Source organism: Ovis canadensis, chromosome 3 (assembly GCF_042477335.2).
Source record: "Ovis canadensis isolate MfBH-ARS-UI-01 breed Bighorn chromosome 3, ARS-UI_OviCan_v2, whole genome shotgun sequence".
Lineage (NCBI taxonomy): Eukaryota > Metazoa > Chordata > Mammalia > Artiodactyla > Bovidae > Ovis > Ovis canadensis.
The window spans coordinates 145,809,674-145,828,879 of NC_091247.1; the positions used below are offsets into that span (position 1 = coordinate 145,809,674).

General features: G+C 40.8%; 1 protein-coding gene across 1 annotated transcript; it reads left to right on the plus strand.

Moving 5' to 3' along the window:
- Positions 1–4,463: 4,463 nt before the first annotated feature.
- SLC38A2 (solute carrier family 38 member 2) lies at positions 4,464–18,968 on the plus strand. The gene is made up of 16 exons (XM_069584516.1): positions 4,464–4,850; positions 5,992–6,189; positions 6,463–6,544; positions 6,693–6,808; positions 9,774–9,847; positions 9,937–10,029; positions 10,160–10,241; positions 11,638–11,720; positions 12,109–12,167; positions 12,259–12,426; positions 12,796–12,875; positions 12,990–13,090; positions 13,669–13,793; positions 14,147–14,291; positions 14,402–14,499; positions 15,964–18,968. Exons 2-16 carry the CDS (start codon positions 6,074–6,076, stop codon positions 16,060–16,062), a joined length of 1,521 nt encoding a protein of 506 aa, XP_069440617.1. The 5' UTR covers positions 4,464–4,850; positions 5,992–6,073; the 3' UTR covers positions 16,063–18,968.
- Positions 18,969–19,206: the final 238 nt, after the last annotated feature.

Genomic DNA, 19,206 nt, shown 5'->3' on the forward strand with positions numbered 1-19,206 from the left:
AGATCTTTCAGCCCTAGTCAGGCCATCAGATAACTATACATATAGTTATCAGATTACTACAACCTCATAAGAGATTCCAAGCTAAGACACACAATTGAGTTGCTCTCAAATTTCTGATTCATACAAAGTTTGAAAGTTTCAGCCACTGAGTTTTGCAATAATTTGTTCCACAGCAATTACTACCTGGTAGAGTACCCTTCGATACCAGAAAAACGTGCCAAAGTCACCAGGGTGCTCAGAGTTAATACTATTTTGGGGGGCTTAGGAGCTGTCTTAAAAACAACCCTGGAAAGAACTAACATAAAATCAAGTAAATGGACAACACAAAAATAAGTGCCACAAAAAGATATTTTAAAAGTACAATGTTCAAAATAGAATGAGACCACTTTCAAATGGGAGTATCAAAGAAAAACTGATTTAAGGTGGGTCTCAAAGGAAAAAGTTTAGATACATAGTAACAGCAGGGACAAGGAGGTATAAGAATATTCCAAGCAGTGGGTATCACTTAAATGAGAATCGGTTTCTAGTGAGAACAGTGGCAAAAGCATAAGGTATAAGAAGGGAAATGTATTAGTTACCTATGACCAGTAATAAACTATAGCAAAACTTAGTGGTGTTAAATGATACACATTTATTATTGCTTAATTCCGTGAGTCAGGAATCCAGGCTGGGCTTAGTTGGGTCCTCTCATGAATGTATTAGCTGGGGCTGCAGTCATCTCAGGGTTCAACTGGGCAGGATCAGCTTCCATGCTTACTCTTGTGACTTGGCAGGCCTCCCTGGGCTGTTGCCAGAGACTTACTTCCTTGCCCTAGGGCATCTCTATAGGACAGTTCACAAGATGGCACCTGGTTTCCCTCAAAGCAAATGAGGGAGAGAGCAAGAGAGAACAAGATGGAAGCCAGAACTCTTTGTAACCTAATCTTAGAAGTAACATACCATTGCTTTGCTGAATAGAAGCACATCACTAGGTCCAATCCACATTCAAGGAAAGGGGGTTACAAATAAGTATGAATATCAAGTGAGGTTCATTGAGGTCCATCTCAGAAGCTACCTACAACAAGAAATAGTAGGGGATCAGGGTGAAAATAAAGGCTAGTGCCAGACTTTCCAGATGGCTTGATGGGTTAAGAATCCAGCTACAATGCAGGAGACACAGGAGATGCTGGTTCAGTCCCCAGGACAGGAAGATCCCCTGGAGAAGGGCATGGCAACCCACTCCAGTCTTCTTGCCTGGAGAATCCCACGGACAGAGGAGCCTTGTGGGCTACAGCCCTCGGGGTCGCAAAGAGTTGGACACGACTGAAGCAACTGAGCATGCACGCAGGCCACAGACTAGTGCCACATCAGAGAGAGCCGTGAAAGCCAACCTGAGAACGGCTGGACACGAGGGATGCGTGCCAGCACGCTCAGTTGTGTCCAACTCTTTGCGAACCCATGGACTGTAGCCTGCTAGGCTCCTCTGTCCATGGAATTCTCCAGGCAAGAAGACTAAAGTGGGTTGCCATTTCCTACTCCAGGGCTCTTCCAGACCAAGGAATCAAACCCACATCTCTTGTGTCTCCTGCTTTGGCAGACTGATTCTTTAGCAGTGTGCCACCTGGGAAGTCCCATAAAGGGTAGAGAGAACCAATATAATATTTGAGCCCACTTCAAGCAAACTGAAATGCTGGATGAATAAAATTTTGAGGACCATCCTAAATATGATCTTGTTCAACCACAGGTTAGGAAACAATTCACTAGAACCCTTAGAAACAGACCCGCTCTATTTTTATCAGGTGATTAAGGTCAAATAATTCTACAGAAGAAAGCTATCCACCCTCCTTAAAAACTGCTACCAAACTATCTTGACAATGTAGTGCATTTCTGAAAATCCAGAGTTGACAACTTATATTTGTGATTATGTCCCTGTCTTTAACTAGCTTTCAAAATTCTTTGATCCCAGTTCACAGTATGAAACAGATTTTACATCGTAACTCAGGATATATACATATTTATACATAATCAAAAGTAAAGTTTTATAGATTAGTACTTAGCGTTTCCATGTATGGCATACTGAAATTTTAAATTCTATTTTGTACTATTGAATTAAAGGGGAAAAAAGTGTAGTAATCCACTGAGTGGATCACTATCGACTCCTGGGACCCACTCTGCAGTTTGAAAGGCACTGTTCTGCTAAACATTCGCTTAGGAACAGAGCAAAATCGTAGCACTTCTGACCAACAAGAATTTGGCAGTTTAGTTTCCCAGAAATTGGGTCAGGGTACTATGTCTCATGCACTCTAGCCCAGAGTGTAAGGGCAAAATCTCAAACACATGAGGCCTCACTTGGAAGCCACTTGACTGATCAGATATGCTTCAGACTGGCCTTTGAAAACATGAATCAAACTTGCCAATGGAAAAATCGATGTTTCAGCACCTCCACCTCTTTTTTGTCATTTACTGTTCAGGTTCTTGTCATAGAGAAATCAAAACAAGATTACAGCCCTCCCCCCAACACACACACACACACACACACACACACACACGTCAAATTTAAAGGTTCCCTTAAGCATGCACTATAATGGAAGTGAAAGTTAGTCACTCAGTCATGTTCTACTCCGCAGTCCCATGGACTGTAGCTTACCAGGCTCCTCTGTCCATCAAATTCTCCAGGCAAGAATACTGAAGAGGATGGCCATTTCCCTCTCCAGGGGATCTTCCGACCCAGGGATTGAACCCCGGGTCTCCTGCATTGGAGCCCTTTTGAGCCCCCTCTTTACCTTTTGAGCCCCCCTCTTTACCTTTTGAGCCATCTCTTTACTGTTTGAGCCACCAAAGGAAGCCCATGCACTATAATACATACCACCAAAAAATTCAACTAACAAGAGAACTAGTCTGAGAGTAGGACTTGCCAACCACAGTCACTTCAGACTATGCAGGGGACTAAACTGGATGAAGAAGTGACTGAAGACCTTTTGATTTTCATCAGTTGAAACTTGACAGTAAGGAGCTTTCAAGGAGTCCTCCCTAACCCACTATTAAGATTGCTGTCCAGTCTAGAAGAGTTGATCAGTGTTATCGGGGAATTTGTGTGAAAGTCACAATTGTGTATCAAATGCCAAACTTGCCCTGGCGTGCTCACAGTCTCCCTGGTAGGACAAGACCACAAACGTGAACAATTTTGGGTACAAGACAGCATAGGTTCTAAAACGTTTTCACCACACGGTTTAGAAAACAGTCCTTGCAATAAGAGGGCTAAGGAAGGAAGCCTTCCTGAGGCTCAGTGACTAAGCCCTGAGTGATGGTGATGGGAAGTTGGGTACTAAAGCAAGAGTATTGTTTAGGTGAGACTGGTCTGACCAGTTGAAGGGGTTGGGAAGAAAGGAGTGTAAAGTGGAATCGGGTCCTCCCATGTCAATCACACACGCTGGTGCAGGCCAAGGGCACCCGCAGCCTCACGTGTCATGGAAACAGACAGTTGTACAGATTTCCTCAGGAAAACATTGAAAGCAAAAATTGTGATCACACCCAACCCTGCTCTGTCTCTCCCACGTCTCCAAAAGGAAGAGAGCAGTAGGTCAGGTCGTTTGTTTATTCATTCATTCAACCAACACTTCTCTCTCCTAAGAGGCCTTTGTTTCCAGCCTTTCCGGCAGCACCGAGTATTCCACAGCGAAGGGTCCCCCTAGTTGCCTGGCTCAGCAAGAACACATCCACACTGGAAGGGGAGCACCGGCATTCCAACGGAGGCAGTGCCTCTGTAAATAGGAGAGAAAGGCGAGGAGGGCGAGGAGAGCTCTTCATTCGGGGTGGTGGAATGAGCGAAACGTGACCAGGAAGGAAAAATGGGATCCTACATCCCCTCGGAGGAGCCGAGTCCCCCACTGGGGACCCTTGCAAAGAGTCTGGCTTGCTGGGCAGGATGTCGCTTTACACTTCATAGGGTGTTCCGTGTCCGTACTAAAAGGATATCCCGATATGGAGCTGCCAACCGACCTAATCAGGCTAGTTCTAAAGATTGAAAGCAGGTCTAGGAACGAGAAGAAAGAACGAGAACAGAAACCTAACCATGGAGACTACGTTGCTCCGTTGGCCCAAGAGTGCGAGAGACAATCCCCCTGTAAATCATAAAAATAGCATGCAGAAAAGCATTGGATGGGCGGGATGTGTCCCCAAAGAGCCTAGAGGAGAAAGGAAAGCCTGCTGGTAACTCGGACACGAGCATATTTGGAGAAAGAGCATATTTGGCACCAGTCTGAGCTGAAAGGGACAGATAGGGGAAAGCACGGGCGAGAGGAGGGGGTCTTTCAGGCTGACCAGAGTCGGCAGAGTGGAGTTAGCCTGGAAGGAGCGGGGGAGGAAGCAGGCGGGGCTGGGCTGCCTAATTCAGCCACCGGGGAGGGGCGCGGGGGGGCAAGGAGGCAGGGGGGGCAGGGGGCGGGGCGGGGGCGGGGCGGGGCCTCGCGGGCCCAGGCTGGCCGGGGGCGGAGCCCAGGTGGTGTTGATATACAAAAAAGCAAGCTCCGGAGGCTGGGGCCCCGCCCATTGACGCGTCCTCCCGCTAAAACCCACCGCTCGCCCCGCTGCTCCAGAGCCGCGCGTTGCTGCCGTCCCGGAGCGCTTTTCTCGCACCGCCGCCAGCAGCCCGACCACGCGCTCCGCACACTCGCGCCTTTCCCTTCAGACGGCGGACGCCGGACGATTGGGGCGGCAACTTGCCATTTCCTTGTTTAATTAAAATTATTTTCCTGCTTCTTGTTGGGGTTTTCGTTTTGTTCTGTTTTTCTTTATGATTTTTGTTGACTGAGAAAAACTCACCGAAGTCTTTTGCGTGTTGTTTCCGGGATACAGGAGCCCAGACCACCAAGGTAACACGCGCGGGGGCGTCTGTGCAAAAGCCGCGGGGACCGGGCGGGAGTGGGGGAGGGGCCTCTGGGAGGGGCCGCGGCGGGAAGGCAGCTGAGGATGTCGTTTCTTCCCGGGGAGGGCGTTTTCGGTTTGCTGGCCAGACTTCTATCCCGGCCTGCAGCGGGGGTCACTGTCTTCTTATGGGCGGGGGAGGGGCGCGGCGCGGGGGCCGTGTGCCCGCCAAGATCGGAGCCGCATCTTCCCGTTAGGGGGAGGGGAAGCCAGCCAGGCTCGCGGTTCCACTGCGACAAGTCTGGTTACTGATTTGAGTTAATAAAAATAATTAAATCCATGGGTCTTGGAATTTGGGGGAGGGCGGATGTGGGTTCGAGCTTTTAATGTAGCAGAGGCCACGATTGGGGAAGACATACCGGGAACGTTTGACAATCGGCGATCGATATTGCATCAGTTTCCTTTCCGGGCATAGGAGGGGCCGGCCGGGCGAAGAGCTTGCGAGTCAAATGCCAGTGGACGGGTGTGCTCGAGGGCACGGGCGTGCGCGTGTAAACAAACCCTCGGCGCTCTGCGCCCCCTCTGCTCCTCTTCTCGGGAGAAAACTAGTGTCCGCCCTAACGCCCCCTTCGAGTCTGTCTGCCGCAGAGGCATTTTCCCATCTGGGGGCTCCCGGCGTGAAAGGATTACGCGGCATTGCTATTGTAAATGCTGGAAAAGGGGAGCTGTGTGCCTGGGGTACATGCAGCGCACACCTAGCCAAATACCTGGGTGGGATGTGTGCCCTGCGTGCCTGTGCACGACCAAGGAGGCTGCGGGAAAAGCGATACAGAGCTCCCCCCACGCCCCTTTCGTAAAACTTGGGCTAACAGAGAGGGCAAAACGTTAAATTGCGCGGGAGAGGGTCCTTAGGGTCCCGGGGGGGCGCGAGTCTCAGCGGGCGCAGCGTTGCGGTGGGACCATCTTTGTTCTCGGCGGCTCCGCGGTCTGTACTTTTCCGCCCCTCGGCGCGCGCCCCCGCCCCTCGCGCTCGGCTGGTACTTTTCCACTCGCCTGGCGGGGGATGAATCAGCCGCGCTGCGCCTCCCGGCGGTGTCACGTGACCAGGGCGGGCTCTGCAGTCCTGACGCGCCGCCTCTACCTTCACAGGCAGCCGCGCGGGCTCGTGCGTCTCCAAGGACAAAAGGAACCCAGCACTACTCTCAGTGTCCGATTCCTCCCGCTGCCCAACATGAAGAAAGCTGAAATGGGAAGGTTCAATATTTCCCCAGATGAGGACAGCAGCAGCTATAGTTCCAACAGCGACTTCAACTACTCCTACCCCACTAAACAAGCTGCTCTGAAAAGGTGGGAGATGTGTGCATCGGAAGTTCTTTACGTAGAATTCTGTTGCTTAAAATTATTGTAGCATTTGGAGAGAGCGCCTAATCTCTGGAACATTATCTGGTTGTATGGGAACATACAACACGCCTTCAGGTCGTGTGAAAGTCGACTACTACTTAATATGCATTGAAATTAACATGTGTGACAGCTAAACGCGGGGGCGTTTTGTGTTGAAGCATTCCTTTTGTGTATTTCAACCAATTTAGGATTTTTTTTGTTTGTTTTTCTGTTTTGTAGCCATTATGCCGATGTAGATCCTGAAAACCAGAACTTTTTACTTGAATCGAATTTGGGGAAGAAGAAGTATGAAACTGACTTTGTAAGTTAAAAATAATCATTTGTGTTTCTGTGACTTTATGGAGTAAAAGAATAGTTTTATTTTTAGATTTCAAGTCTAACTTGCCCAAAGCTGGTTTTCTCCATTTAATTATTGTTATATGTTTGGTTATCCTTTTCCCTCTATGTAGCATCCAGGTACTACTTCCTTTGGAATGTCAGTATTTAATCTGAGCAATGCGATTGTGGGCAGTGGAATCCTTGGGCTTTCTTATGCCATGGCTAATACTGGAATTGCTCTTTTTATGTAAGTATGTGTAAGTAGTGAGTCTGCCACGCAGGGCAGTTAATATGATGATACAGCATATATTTTGGCTCCAGAGACTGAATTTACAGTTGCAGTAATTGACTTAGTCATTTGCTTAAAATTTAAAATGTGAGAAATCCAAAAATCACTTTATTCTGCTACATAACTGCATGATATCAAAAAAGTCAATTAGGTAGGGAAAATTAGGACTCTTAAAACTAATAATCCAAAAGTCTTTGAGTTGGAGGGAATAAAGTTGAATAGGGATTTGGTATTTATAAAGAACTGTGGATGAATCCAGGGTAAAATTTTTACTCTGGCGAACTTTCAAGCAAGAAACATTTTAAAAGCATGGTACCTTCAACTCCGTTTCCTAAATTGACAGTCTCCCCAAGGACCTGTGGCCTTTTATGTACATAAGGAAAACAACTTGTTTTTTTTAATATATAGGGTGTGATGGTATTTGTCTAACCTAGAACACGTTTAAGAAAAGTGAGTCAATTTTCTGGACACGAAAAAACAACCTATATGTGATTTTTTTTTTTTTGTCTCAATTTTTGGGGTGGTTTTTATTTTTAATCCATGTCTGTGTGATTACCACAACAAAATATGACTACTTTAAAGAAAACCTGCTTTGAATTGCCTTTTTTTTTTTCCTTAGTTGTCTAGTTAGAATTAGTTACTCCCTGTGCTTTCCCACGTGAATACCTAGAATAGGATTTTGGAGCAGGAGAAGACTTTCAAACAGTGTTTTTTAACCATTTTAGGGTCACTGACTCTTGGAGAATATAAAACTATGGACCTTATTTCCAGGAAAAAGGCATAAAAGAAAAATACCTGTGATTTTGAGGATATGTTTCAGCGTTGTTTGTATCATAGCTACTAAGATTGGGCTACAGTGGACTCCTGGCTAAGGCACTTTTTTTTTAGGGTGATTTACTATGCAGATGAAGAAACCACATATACACAGAACATGGAATTCTCTCTTTGCTACCTTCTTATTTTAGTTAGTTGACTGGTGCCTTCTACTCAAGTTATTTTTTTCTAGCAGAAGAGAATGTTCTGAAAAGAAAAGCAAACCTTTGCAAAACTCTGCTTTGTGGTGAAATTCCACATGTGTTAAGTGTGGCTTTGAGCACTGGAAGCTAGGATTCACTCACCCTGCTTCATGAACCATGAGGCTTTTTGAGGTCTAAGACTAAGAGCCAGGAATTTACATAGAAAGAACCCTGGAGTTTCAAAGTTTTTAGTGGGGTATTTGAATGGCATCATTGTTAAATGTTTGAAACCCTTCCTAACTCTTCATGTGAAAACCAGAGGCAATTTTTAAATGCTTCCAGTGTGGTTGTGGTGCAGAATTTACATGAGGTAAAATGCTACCTTTGTTTCATAAAAGAACTCAGAATTCTGCTATGTTACCCTTGCACTTTTGAAATTATTTATACTTTAATAGTGTTTGAATGTTTGATTATTCAGTAAATGGCTAAATAATATCACAAACGCTAAAGTGAGTTTGAAATCCATCACTGTTTTACATGGTTTATGTAGAGGTATAAAGGTAAATGGTCCAAAAGCCTCATGGCTGCCCTCATCTGGTTAAATGACTCTGTAGCTTACCCTATAAAGTAGACCCAGTCTTGACATTGAAAGTGACCTCAAAGGTTAAGGAGTCTGTTCATTCCTCATTGTCTTCTCTATGTAAAAGAGGGACTGAGTTTGTTAGCACACTTTTGACATTGTTTTTGATTAAGCCATGCTTTGTTCAGTTAGCGATGAGGCTGATGGTGTCATTGCTACTACAGATTAGACACCATTAAACTTTTGGCATTGGAACGGCAGCTTAATGCCACCGTCTATGTTTAACTAACAGACATCTATTTCTTTGCCAGACCTTATATGGTACTTTAATCAGTTTGCCATTTCAGAATTTGGAAAATGACTGTCATCTTGTTTGCAGAGTCTTCCATGAGTTTCCCTGATTTTGATTTTTTGTTTTTGTTGTTGGCTCATTTTAATAAAAAGAAATTTGTTTTTCTCAGCTTGCCTGGTGGGGAGGAAAGGAAAGCTGGAATGAGAGAGAATGTGTGCCCTAAAGGAAAACTTAGTGACCGAGTAGAGAACCTTTAGTTCTTCTCTATTCGTTTCTTTTTTTTCTCCTCTCTTCGTTTCTTTTTTTCCTCCTCTTCCATCCAAGTGAAAGGACTGAGGGAGGAGACAGCCCAGTCTCACTGATAGATTGCTTGTTCTCACACAGACATTGTTTAACTTTGTGACAATGCTGGGTTTGTCTTCCATACTATGGGGCGCAATATAGTATATCGTCACAGTAGTTACTCCTCTGATGTGTGCTGATGATACCCATCAGTTTTACAAATAACTGATGACAGTTTTTGTAAAGCTGACCCTGACACTTAGCGTATATCATCTCTCCTTCCTTCATATAGTCCCATTCCTATGCTTACTTATATGGTTCAAGGGAATTCCAGACCTTTCCTGAACTTGTCTCAGTTGGATTTCCCAAGTAACTGGCAAGTGTTAAAACCATTTTATAGGTATAGAAACTATTACAACACAAAGAAGTAACAAGTACATAACTAATTACCCCTGTAGCAGAATCAAAGTATTACCCCTGTAGCAGAATCAAAGTATAAGTCTTATAACTCTTCCACTGGAAAGTTATAGTCTTTCCAGTGTCTCCCGGCACCTTTGGTTCAGTGGGTGGACCCTGTTCATAACCAGGACTGTAGAGCTATCACCTGAGACATGATGCAGTCATGTTTAGGGAGGTAAGAGAGCTTGTTGACACTCTAGCCAAAAGAGTGAACACACATCATTGGGGTCATTCTGTCTAGCAAAAATATTAGGACAAGTTTTGTGTTTAATGTTTAAATAAAGTCAAAAGGAATTGTCTTTTAGGTATAGACGTGCTTACGTATAACCCTATACCTTTTTCTTCTCTCATCAGAATTCTGTTGACATTTGTGTCAATATTTTCCCTGTATTCTGTTCATCTCCTTTTGAAGACTGCCAATGAAGGAGGTATGGTAGCACTCTATATTTCTAAAACAATTATGCCTATCATGATTTTCTTTCTCTCCCTTCATGCGTCTGTGTTCTTTAAATTATAGGGTCTTTATTATATGAACAGCTGGGACATAAAGCATTTGGAATGGTTGGGAAGCTCACAGCATCTGGATCCATTACAATGCAGAACGTTGGAGGTAAGAGTGTTTGAAAGATGATTTGGGTATAGTTTTTTGCTCTTTATGTAGCAGAGAGTGGTGACACGCTACTTTTGGTGTCACATGCAACATTTTGCACTTGTAATGGTATAATTTTGTTTTCCTCCAGCTATGTCAAGCTACCTCTTCATAGTGAAATATGAGTTACCTTTGGTGATCCAGGCATTAATGAACATTGAAGATACAAATGGGTAGGTGCTAAGTAAGGTTACTCATAAGAAACAATTGCAGTCTAAAATGATTAGATACATTTTATCAAAGTTGGATACAAAATGATTATCAGTAAATTATTTTTTGTTAATATTCATGTTGAAACTGACCAAGAAGTCCCCCAGAAACTGATTTGAACTTCAGCAAAGGAAAGGCCAAGATAGAAGCTAGATAGTTAACTGAATAAAAAATTTCAAATATATGTATGTAAACAGGTTTTCTGAAACTACTTACCTTTTCTCTTTACTGTCCCCAGAATATATAGTTGAATAACTTATACCCCAACCTAAGCTAGGACTAACATTTTGAATTACATTAAAAATCAATCCCTGTCTGATTTTTGTGAATTGGAAAATCTGTTGAAAATAGCAGAATACCAGAAAATATATGGCCATGCTATAGAAACCTTGTCCTTCTCGCAGAGTTACTCAGACTAACAGGTTCTTATCTAAAGTAAACATGAGGAAGGATAATGTACTTCCCTGCTTACATGCAGCTCATTATCTCAAAACAGAAAAGTGTGGTTATCTCTGCAGCATTTGAAACCTAGTAAGCTGGTCTTTAAATGTTAGCTCTCTGTGGGGGGTCTTTATTGCTAAAGTGAGCAGAGTTAGAATTGACAGGGCAATTAGAATTTGAAAGTCAGTGATTTAAAGCAAGGTGTAGTTGATTACCTAAAAAGGAAAAAGCATTGCTAAAACTTTTAGAGAGGTGCATAACATTTTCTCTGAGTTCAGAAGGGATCTTTTTACTGTTGGAGTCAAGGTGGGTCAAGGTGTCACAACATACTCTTGACAGCCTGAAATAAGCTCTTGTTTGGAGGGGACTGGGTTTTGTTATTTGTTTTTTGCCTATGTATTTTATAGAACTGTGAAAAAATTTCCTTGTTGAAATGTTTAGTAAGTACATTTGCTAACAAATGTCTGATAGAAACTTGTTTTAAAATTTCCTTGTTTCCAGCATTAAAACAGTGTGTGCTAAAGCTATGACAAAGTTGGTGTACAATTTTCTAAAAATGCTTAAAGATAAGATTAACTGGCTTAACAGTGCCGCTTTGTTCCCTACATTAGCATCAAGCCTTTAAGAAGCATTTTATGTTATGAAGCAGCTGGCAGCCTTCCCAGAGCAAACAGTGGGACAAAAATGATACTGTTTCAGACCCCATTTCTAACCTGAGTGAATATTCACTCTGCCCACTAAGTTAGAAAGCTGTTCCTGCCTATGTGGGCTTTTTGAATAAGTGATAATTCTTTCCAACCTGTCTGTGTCTCAGTTTTATTTTTTTAAGTATAAAACGAGTGCTGTGAGAAGAAATATATGTTATTCTGAGGATATTTGTGACTGGTTGTGACCTTGGTTTTCTTCTCTTTCATTCAGATTGTGGTATCTGAATGGTGACTATTTGGTTCTGCTGGTATCACTGGTGCTCATTCTTCCCTTGTCACTGCTGAGGAATTTAGGTGAGCAAATCCATCTCTAAAGAGAATCGAAATGAGCCCCACCAACTAGTTGGCTTTCTCTTAATAGAAATTAATGAGAGCTGAGTTAAAGAACCCCAAAAACATACCTTTGAGAATTGCATTCGTAACTTGCCAGTCTTCAAGAAATTCTCTACCGAAAGGCCCAAGCACTTGGTTGCCATTTAGAACATCTTGTGCTTTATAAAAAAAATGCAAAAGGGATAGTTGTTACTGATTTAGTTATTAACAAGTATTTTTAAGTAATTCTCTGTCTTGCTGTATAAGAATTAGAAATTTCATGTGTCCACACTGAAGTCTTACAGAATTGAGTCATATTTGCCCTAAACCTGATTAAGTAAATGAATCCCATGTTTTTTCCTCCTTATAGGATATTTGGGATACACCAGTGGCCTTTCCTTGCTGTGTATGATGTTCTTTCTGATTGTGGTAGGTATAAATTTTCTTTAAAGCTAAAGATTCTTTTTCTAAGCCCTGTCACATTATTCATTCTAACAAATGCAAAATAATATATTTTCAGGTGATTTGCAAGAAGTTTCAGATTCCTTGTCCTGCAGAAATTGCTTTTCTAGTTAATGAAACAGTAAACGGCAGCTTAACACACCCAGCAACTTTTGTACCTGATGTGGGTTTTAATAGGACTGAAAGTGATTCTTGCCAACCACGTTATTTTATCTTCAACTCACAGGTAACTATAATCATTTTGTTTTCAAAGAAAGATTTTAGGGAAGAAAATAGGGAAAATAACCCACTGGAAGTTTTAACACTCCCAAGGTAAAGGGAGATGAGGTAATAGCTTCCTCTTTAGGAAACATGGTTATTAGCTCATTATTGAGGACTGAGAAGAAAGTGTTGGTTTGTATCTTGTAACTGCCACATTCAGAAGTGAGAATATTGCTCACACCTAGTGAACAAATTAGAAGAGCTAATTAGGCAAGAAAACATTTTAAGCTTTGATTTCTAAGATTAATGAGTATAAAATGTAAGTTGCAGAACTATGATATCACATGAGTTTGTTACCTCAGGATGTTAAGAAGGTTTTTACATTTTTTTGCAGACTGTCTATGCTGTGCCAATTCTGACCTTTTCATTTGTCTGCCATCCTGCTATTCTTCCTATTTATGAAGAGCTTAAAGGGTGAGTGCTTTAGCAACTTTTATATAAATTAATTGGAAAAGCTGGGAAAATACTAGATTACTGCTCTAACTACCGCTATAATATGTATGTGTATTTTCCTTTGAATTTGTGCAGCCGCAGCCGTAGAAGAATGATGAATGTGTCCAAGATTTCCTTTTTTGCTATGTTTCTCATGTACCTGCTTGCTGCCCTCTTTGGATACCTGACGTTTTACGGTAAATAATGTCCAGTTTACAAACAGGACACTTAGTGAAATGAAGTTCGTACTTTGTATGTATAGTTCTGTCACTTTAAATGCTCAGTCTGTTTCAGTATGTTTCCTATTGGAGATGAGCAATTGAACCTAAAGTTTAGAATTCCCTGTAGTGTATATTGAATCAGTAATTTCTAGAGTACAGGCTCCAAAATCCACCGTTAGCCATATGATGGCATTTTTATATGTGATGTGCTTGCATCGAGGTTCATCCTGACTCTCCTCTCCCATTCCCTTCAGATTATACAACACACACGCAGACTGTAAGCCAAACCCTGGGATTTAGCTATTTAGCTCCTGTTGTTTTTAATGGGGGTCATGTGGCTAAATCTCTCCTAGGTATTTAGAAAAATTTTCCTTCAATGTTATTTTAATTGCATTAACCCTAATTCCAAATTAATCTTATTAGCCTCTTAGTTTATGGTGGTTTTGTGAGTAGCTAATAACTTTGGTGCAGATAATAGCTGTAAGTTAGATTTTCTAACTAGTCTCCAGAGAGAACAACACACAAGAAGCATTTTTTCTTCTTTTTCTTTATAGAACACGTTGAGTCAGAATTGCTTCATACCTACTCTTCCGTCATGGAAACTGATATTCTGCTTCTCATTGTCCGTTTGGCTGTGTTGGTGGCTGTCACCCTGACAGTACCTGTCGTCATTTTCCCAGTAAGTGATCACCTGCTCTCTCTCCAGTAGGAATGAGTTGTTAGGCATGAAGATTTGTGAGATTTTCATGTTCTGTAAGAAGAAAACCATTACTACAGCAGTATCAAAGGTTTTTGGTTTTTGAAAGGGTTGTTTGTTTTTTTTTTTAATGTTTTGTCCAGCTTTAAAATACATCTTGGGATCTTTTCCCCATAATTCAGGATATAATGATCTTTCTAATGCTTTGATGTTTAGGAAAAGAGCAGTAGAGGAGGGGTACGCTTTGAGTATTTAAATAGCTACTTGTTTCCTATTGTTTGTAGCTCTTTTTCATTGATTAAAGCTGCAATTTTTATTTACTCATTTTTTTGCAGATCCGGAGTTCCGTAACTCATTTGCTGTGTGCGTCAAAGGAGTTCAGTTGGTGGCGTCATAGTGTCATTACAGTGTCTATCTTGGTGTTTACCAATTTGCTTGTCATCTTCGTACCAAATATTAGGGATATCTTTGGTTTCATTGGTAAGTTTATGAAAGTAACACAGTTGACTGAAATATCAGAAGTTTTAAAGTTAAAGAAATAGCAGGTGATTCATTGAATTGTTAAGAAATAGTCAATGCTGTTTTTACAGGTGCATCTGCAGCTGCTATGTTGATTTTTATTCTTCCGTCTGCGTTCTATATCAAGTTAGTGAAGAAAGAACCTATGAAGTCTGTACAAAAGATTGGGGTGAGTGAGAGTTCATGACCAGAAGAAGAATACTGTAATGCCAAAGTTCCTCAACTGATTGTAACTTCAGTCTCCTAAATGTCCTAAATGTCATTTATTGTAGTTTCATTTTAAGTTTCTAATAAACATACCTATAACTTCACAGATAGAAGAATGGGGGAGGAGGGGAGAGATGGTTTGCCTTCTGATATGTATTCTTAAGTTTATTGCGAGAAAGTTACTAGATACTTTAGAAATAGGAATAGAGGTTAAAAGTATAACCTTGACCACTGGCTGTGTGACAGGCACTTAAATAGGCCTGGAGTGTATAAAAGAGAAAAAAATGGAGTATTTAGTCAAATGAAACTAACCATTTTCAAAGCAAAGCTCAAGTGGGGTCAGGGGGTTATTACACTATAAACTATAACAACTAATTTTACAAAGATTATGATATGTTAACCACAAATGATCCTGGTGGGGATACTTAAAGACTGCATTTCAGTCCATTTTCTCCACAGCTGTTGTCTGACTAAAGTACTAGAAATGCTTATGAATCAACAACAGTTACCTTGTTTTACTCAGAATATCTGGTGTAGTAATTGAAGAGTAGAATTAGAGTAGACCTACTCATGTCTCTTAGAAAAACCTCCAGCTTCATCTCAGGCTGCATTTTTAAGATAGATTTGATTTTAAAAGTTAAGATTTTTCCCTTTCAAAAATGCAAAAATATAAGTCCAGTTTTGTTGCGTGCAACAGTTTATTTAGTAAAGAAGATTATTTACTTTTTCTTTTGAGCAAAGGAATGAGAAGGGAAATTTTGAGAAGATTTTAAAGATACAGTAACTTAGTATTCTATGGATAACCCCTTGATCATTCAGTGGCTTCCCTTGTGGCTCAGATCATAGAGAGTCTTCCTGCAATGCAGGAGACCTGGGTTTGATCCCTGGGTCAGGAAGATACCCTGGAGAAGGAAATGGCAACCCACTCCAGTATTCTTGCCTGGAAAATCCCATGAACGGAGGAGCTTGGAAGGCTACAGTCCATGGGGTCAAAAAGAGCTGGACACGGCTGAGCGACTTTCCTTACTTAACTTTGATCATTCAAGACAGTTTAATGAGCTAAACTGTAGCTCTGTGAAATAATACGGACACACTTTTAGAAATTTATTGTATGTGCTAATTCACTCAGTCCTGTCCAACTCTTGGGGACCCACTGACTATTGCTCACCAGTGCAAATCCTGTTCCCGCGGATTTCACCAGGCAAGAGTACTACAGTGGGTTGCCGTTTCCTACTCTAGGGGATCTTCCCAACCCAGGAATCAAACCCACATTTCTTGTGTCTCCTGAATTGGCAGGTGGGTTCTTTACCACTAGCATCACCTGGGAGGCCCTTTAGAAATTATGAGCCTAGTTTTTAAAAGTAGAAGAATATTTAGCATACATGTTTTGTTGCTTGCTAATCCATTTTCTCTGTGCTCACTGCAGGCTCTGTTGTTCCTGCTAAGTGGCATAGTGGTGATGACCGGAAGCATGGCTTTGATTGTGTTGGATTGGGTCCACAATGCCCCGGGAGGTGGCCATTAACCACCACCTCGAAAACTCCACAATAGTCCATTTGATGCCAGTGTTGAGTCTACAGCTCTCAACTACTATGAAATTTCACCTGATGTTTTCAGTTTCACTTCCTTTTGAAGTGCAGATTCCTCGCTGGTTCTTCGGAGTGCAGAATAAGTGAACTCTTGTTTTGTTTTGTTTCGTTCTTAAAGAAACTATTCTGTATGGTAGAAATGGATATTAACACCAAACCACGAGTCTCGGGTTAACGGAAGTGACAATTTTATTCCATTCCAGAGAATGGACGAACTCTTAACTTTAATCAAGCCACATGTTTGGCTGTGTCATTGTTTAACTTGGATATTTTATTATTTTACTTGAATGTGCCTAATGGAACCATTCGATGTGAGAAATAATTCTTTTTAATTTACAGCAAAGTATTGAAATAACCATTGAGAAAAACACTTATTATTTTTTTGTACCAAAAATATTCGAAGACCTCAGAAGCACTCTTTTATTTTTTAAAAATTGCTTTTTTTGAACTTTATCCAAAAGCAGTTGTCAGTGAATTCCATGAAAAAAAAAATCATTGTTATTTAAAAACAATTACTACTAGTATTATGAAATGATTTGCCTTTTTGTAGGCATACTAAGCCAAATACTTTTTTTTTATCCAAAATAATTTTTAGAGAAAATGATATAATGAAAAATTACACTGTAATTAGGAGCATTTTCCATTCAGACTTTACCTTTAAAGGACAACTGATTGATTGTGGCTACACCAAATCAGGTGAACTCTGTTCATCACTTTTCTTCTCTGTCCCCAAATATTTTTGTTCATTTAGACTCTGAAATATTTATGGCTTCAGTCTATTAGAATGGAAGATAATGCAGGTATTTCTGTGGGAAATAAAATAACTAATTTTGAGGTACCAAATAGTGCAATTGGGTAAAACAGGGTTTATTCAGTTGCATCTGTCTCCAGAGTTGGGTTGACAGCTCTGGATTTTTTTGGGCCAGCCCTTTTTTGGCATTGCTTCCAGAAGTGGAAAATGGGCATTTGATGGCTGTAGGCCAAAACTGTTCTATCCAGAGAGTACAGTACAACTTTTCATATGGCTCATCTGCTATGGAAGTGTGAATTACTTGACAATGTGTGGTTTAGTTGTGTTCATGTTTTGTCTACAGTAGAGGTCTAATCATAGGTTACACCTATATTTGGTATAAGTTCTCTTCATATAGGCCACTGGGTTTCTCATGCAGTAAGCTTTTTAAAAAAACTCACGTGCACTGCATTGTCATCTCATTCTTGTACAACGTAGAATTAACTTGTTTACATCCAACAAATGGTTAGCTAGGGAAAACAGTGCAACCTGAGTGTAACTATTGGTCCGACTGCATGATCACCCTTCCATTTCAATCCCAGTTAGACGTGAAAAAATTACTTGGCTTTAAGAGCGCATTTATTGTACGTCATGGTGTATGGTGAATATGTTATTAAATAATGTGGTACTTTGCTCATCAGGCATAATGTCTAAAATCTAATACACATAATTCCATTAGTGGTTGAGGGAAGCAAATAATGGAATCATCAATTGGTCACCTGACTGTAAGGTTGTTCTCTTGAACTTAACATTTTTAGTTTTAGGCAAGGGCCAGAAATGTGGCAGACATGATTTTTGTTACGCATTCTTGTATTATATGTGACTCAGTTGCAGACAAGATGTGTCTGTAGTCAGAGACCCTTGTGGAACTGAACTGGAAGACGTCTTGTAGTGCTCCATTGGGTGAAACCAATGGTCCATTTTTGTTTGTTTCTACAAAAATGAAAGTGGGGACCATCTCGAAAGGCAGTGAGAAGACGGATTCTACAGCACTGCTTTCATTCAGTTGGGCTTTTGGCACTCCATTCGAATCCAGAACCTCACCTCTAGCTCAGACCAAGAATTGGCACTTCTGCTTGAATTCCTGGAAAGAATCGCTGGTTTTGTAACTTAAGACTTGCCTGGGAATACCTCTACAGTTTACATCCTTTTATTTGGGAGAAAATACCGAGGCAACCAGGAAGAAATGGAAAAAAAAAAAAATCGATGTGGAAGGTTCCTCCAGTTCCCTGGCTGTTTGAGGTTCCAGATCAACTGCCAAGGGTAAATTTCATTGCATGATTTTCTTGGAGCTATCTTTGTCTACCTGGAGGTTCCTAAACAGTGAATTCCCAGTAATGAGCAGTCTTCAGTATTAAAACCACTGTCTTGTCACCTCATTTTGCATTACTGTCTTCCGTGGATGTTTCAGTTATAACTAATGTTATTTATAGAACAGCATTAATCCATTAAAGCTAACCTATTTTTCAATATTTATGATAATCTTATGTACATACAGTGTCTGTCCATATGTATTTGTAAATAGGTTGTATATAATGTCAGGTTTGGGTCTTGGGTTGAAATGTATATATCCTTCCTTACAAGTTTCTTAACTGCATTTTGATGAATTCACATTATGTATCTATAAGAATTGTCCCAAAAGTACCTGTACAGAGATTTCAATACATTGACAAATTGTGTAAACACTAAAAATTTAAAATACTGTTAAAATTGTATTTGCAATAAGCAGACTACGTGAACAACACATTTTTTTCATGAAAACTTGGTGCAGGTTCAGAACTCTAAAATTTTAAATAAGGTCTAAATTTTCAAAATGTAGTAGCTATTAAAACATGATCTAGTGTAATGAAATCAAATATGCTCTAATGTGGTGGAAGACCTTTGAGAACCTGATTGTGGTAAGCTTTCTGTATATAATGTAAATATCCTCACTGTACTGTTATAGAGGCCAACAATTCCAGTAAGACTTGTTGGCAAAGAGTGCTACACGTTTCAATGAAACATTGTATGTTTGTTTTAACTGAACTAAAATAAATACATGCTTAATCCTGAGTAGCAGTGTTTTATTCAATGCAGTGATAAGTCGTGTCTGGTGTGTTTTGTAAGCACAGTAAGGTAGCACTTAGTAGGGGTTCATATAGTGTTAGTGATTATGATGAAGAAAAAATGGTCATCAAAAATATTTGCATACCAAGTATTTGGAGGAATGGAAAAAAATTTTTTTTAATCTGGAGGACCAAGTCTTAGACCTGCTGTAAGTAAATATAGTGCACCATAATCACACCTGGGG

Bases quoted from the DNA above. Each gene is read 5' to 3' on its own strand.
- SLC38A2 (XM_069584516.1), top strand. From the start codon at position 6,074: ATGAAGAAAGCTGAAATGGGAAGGTTCAATATTTCCCCAGATGAGGAC. The intron at 6,545-6,692 runs GTAAGTTAAAAA...CCCTCTATGTAG, and splicing joins AGAAGTATGAAACTGACTTT to CATCCAGGTACTACTTCCTT. The intron at 11,721-12,108 runs GTGAGCAAATCC...TCCTCCTTATAG, and splicing joins GTCACTGCTGAGGAATTTAG to GATATTTGGGATACACCAGT.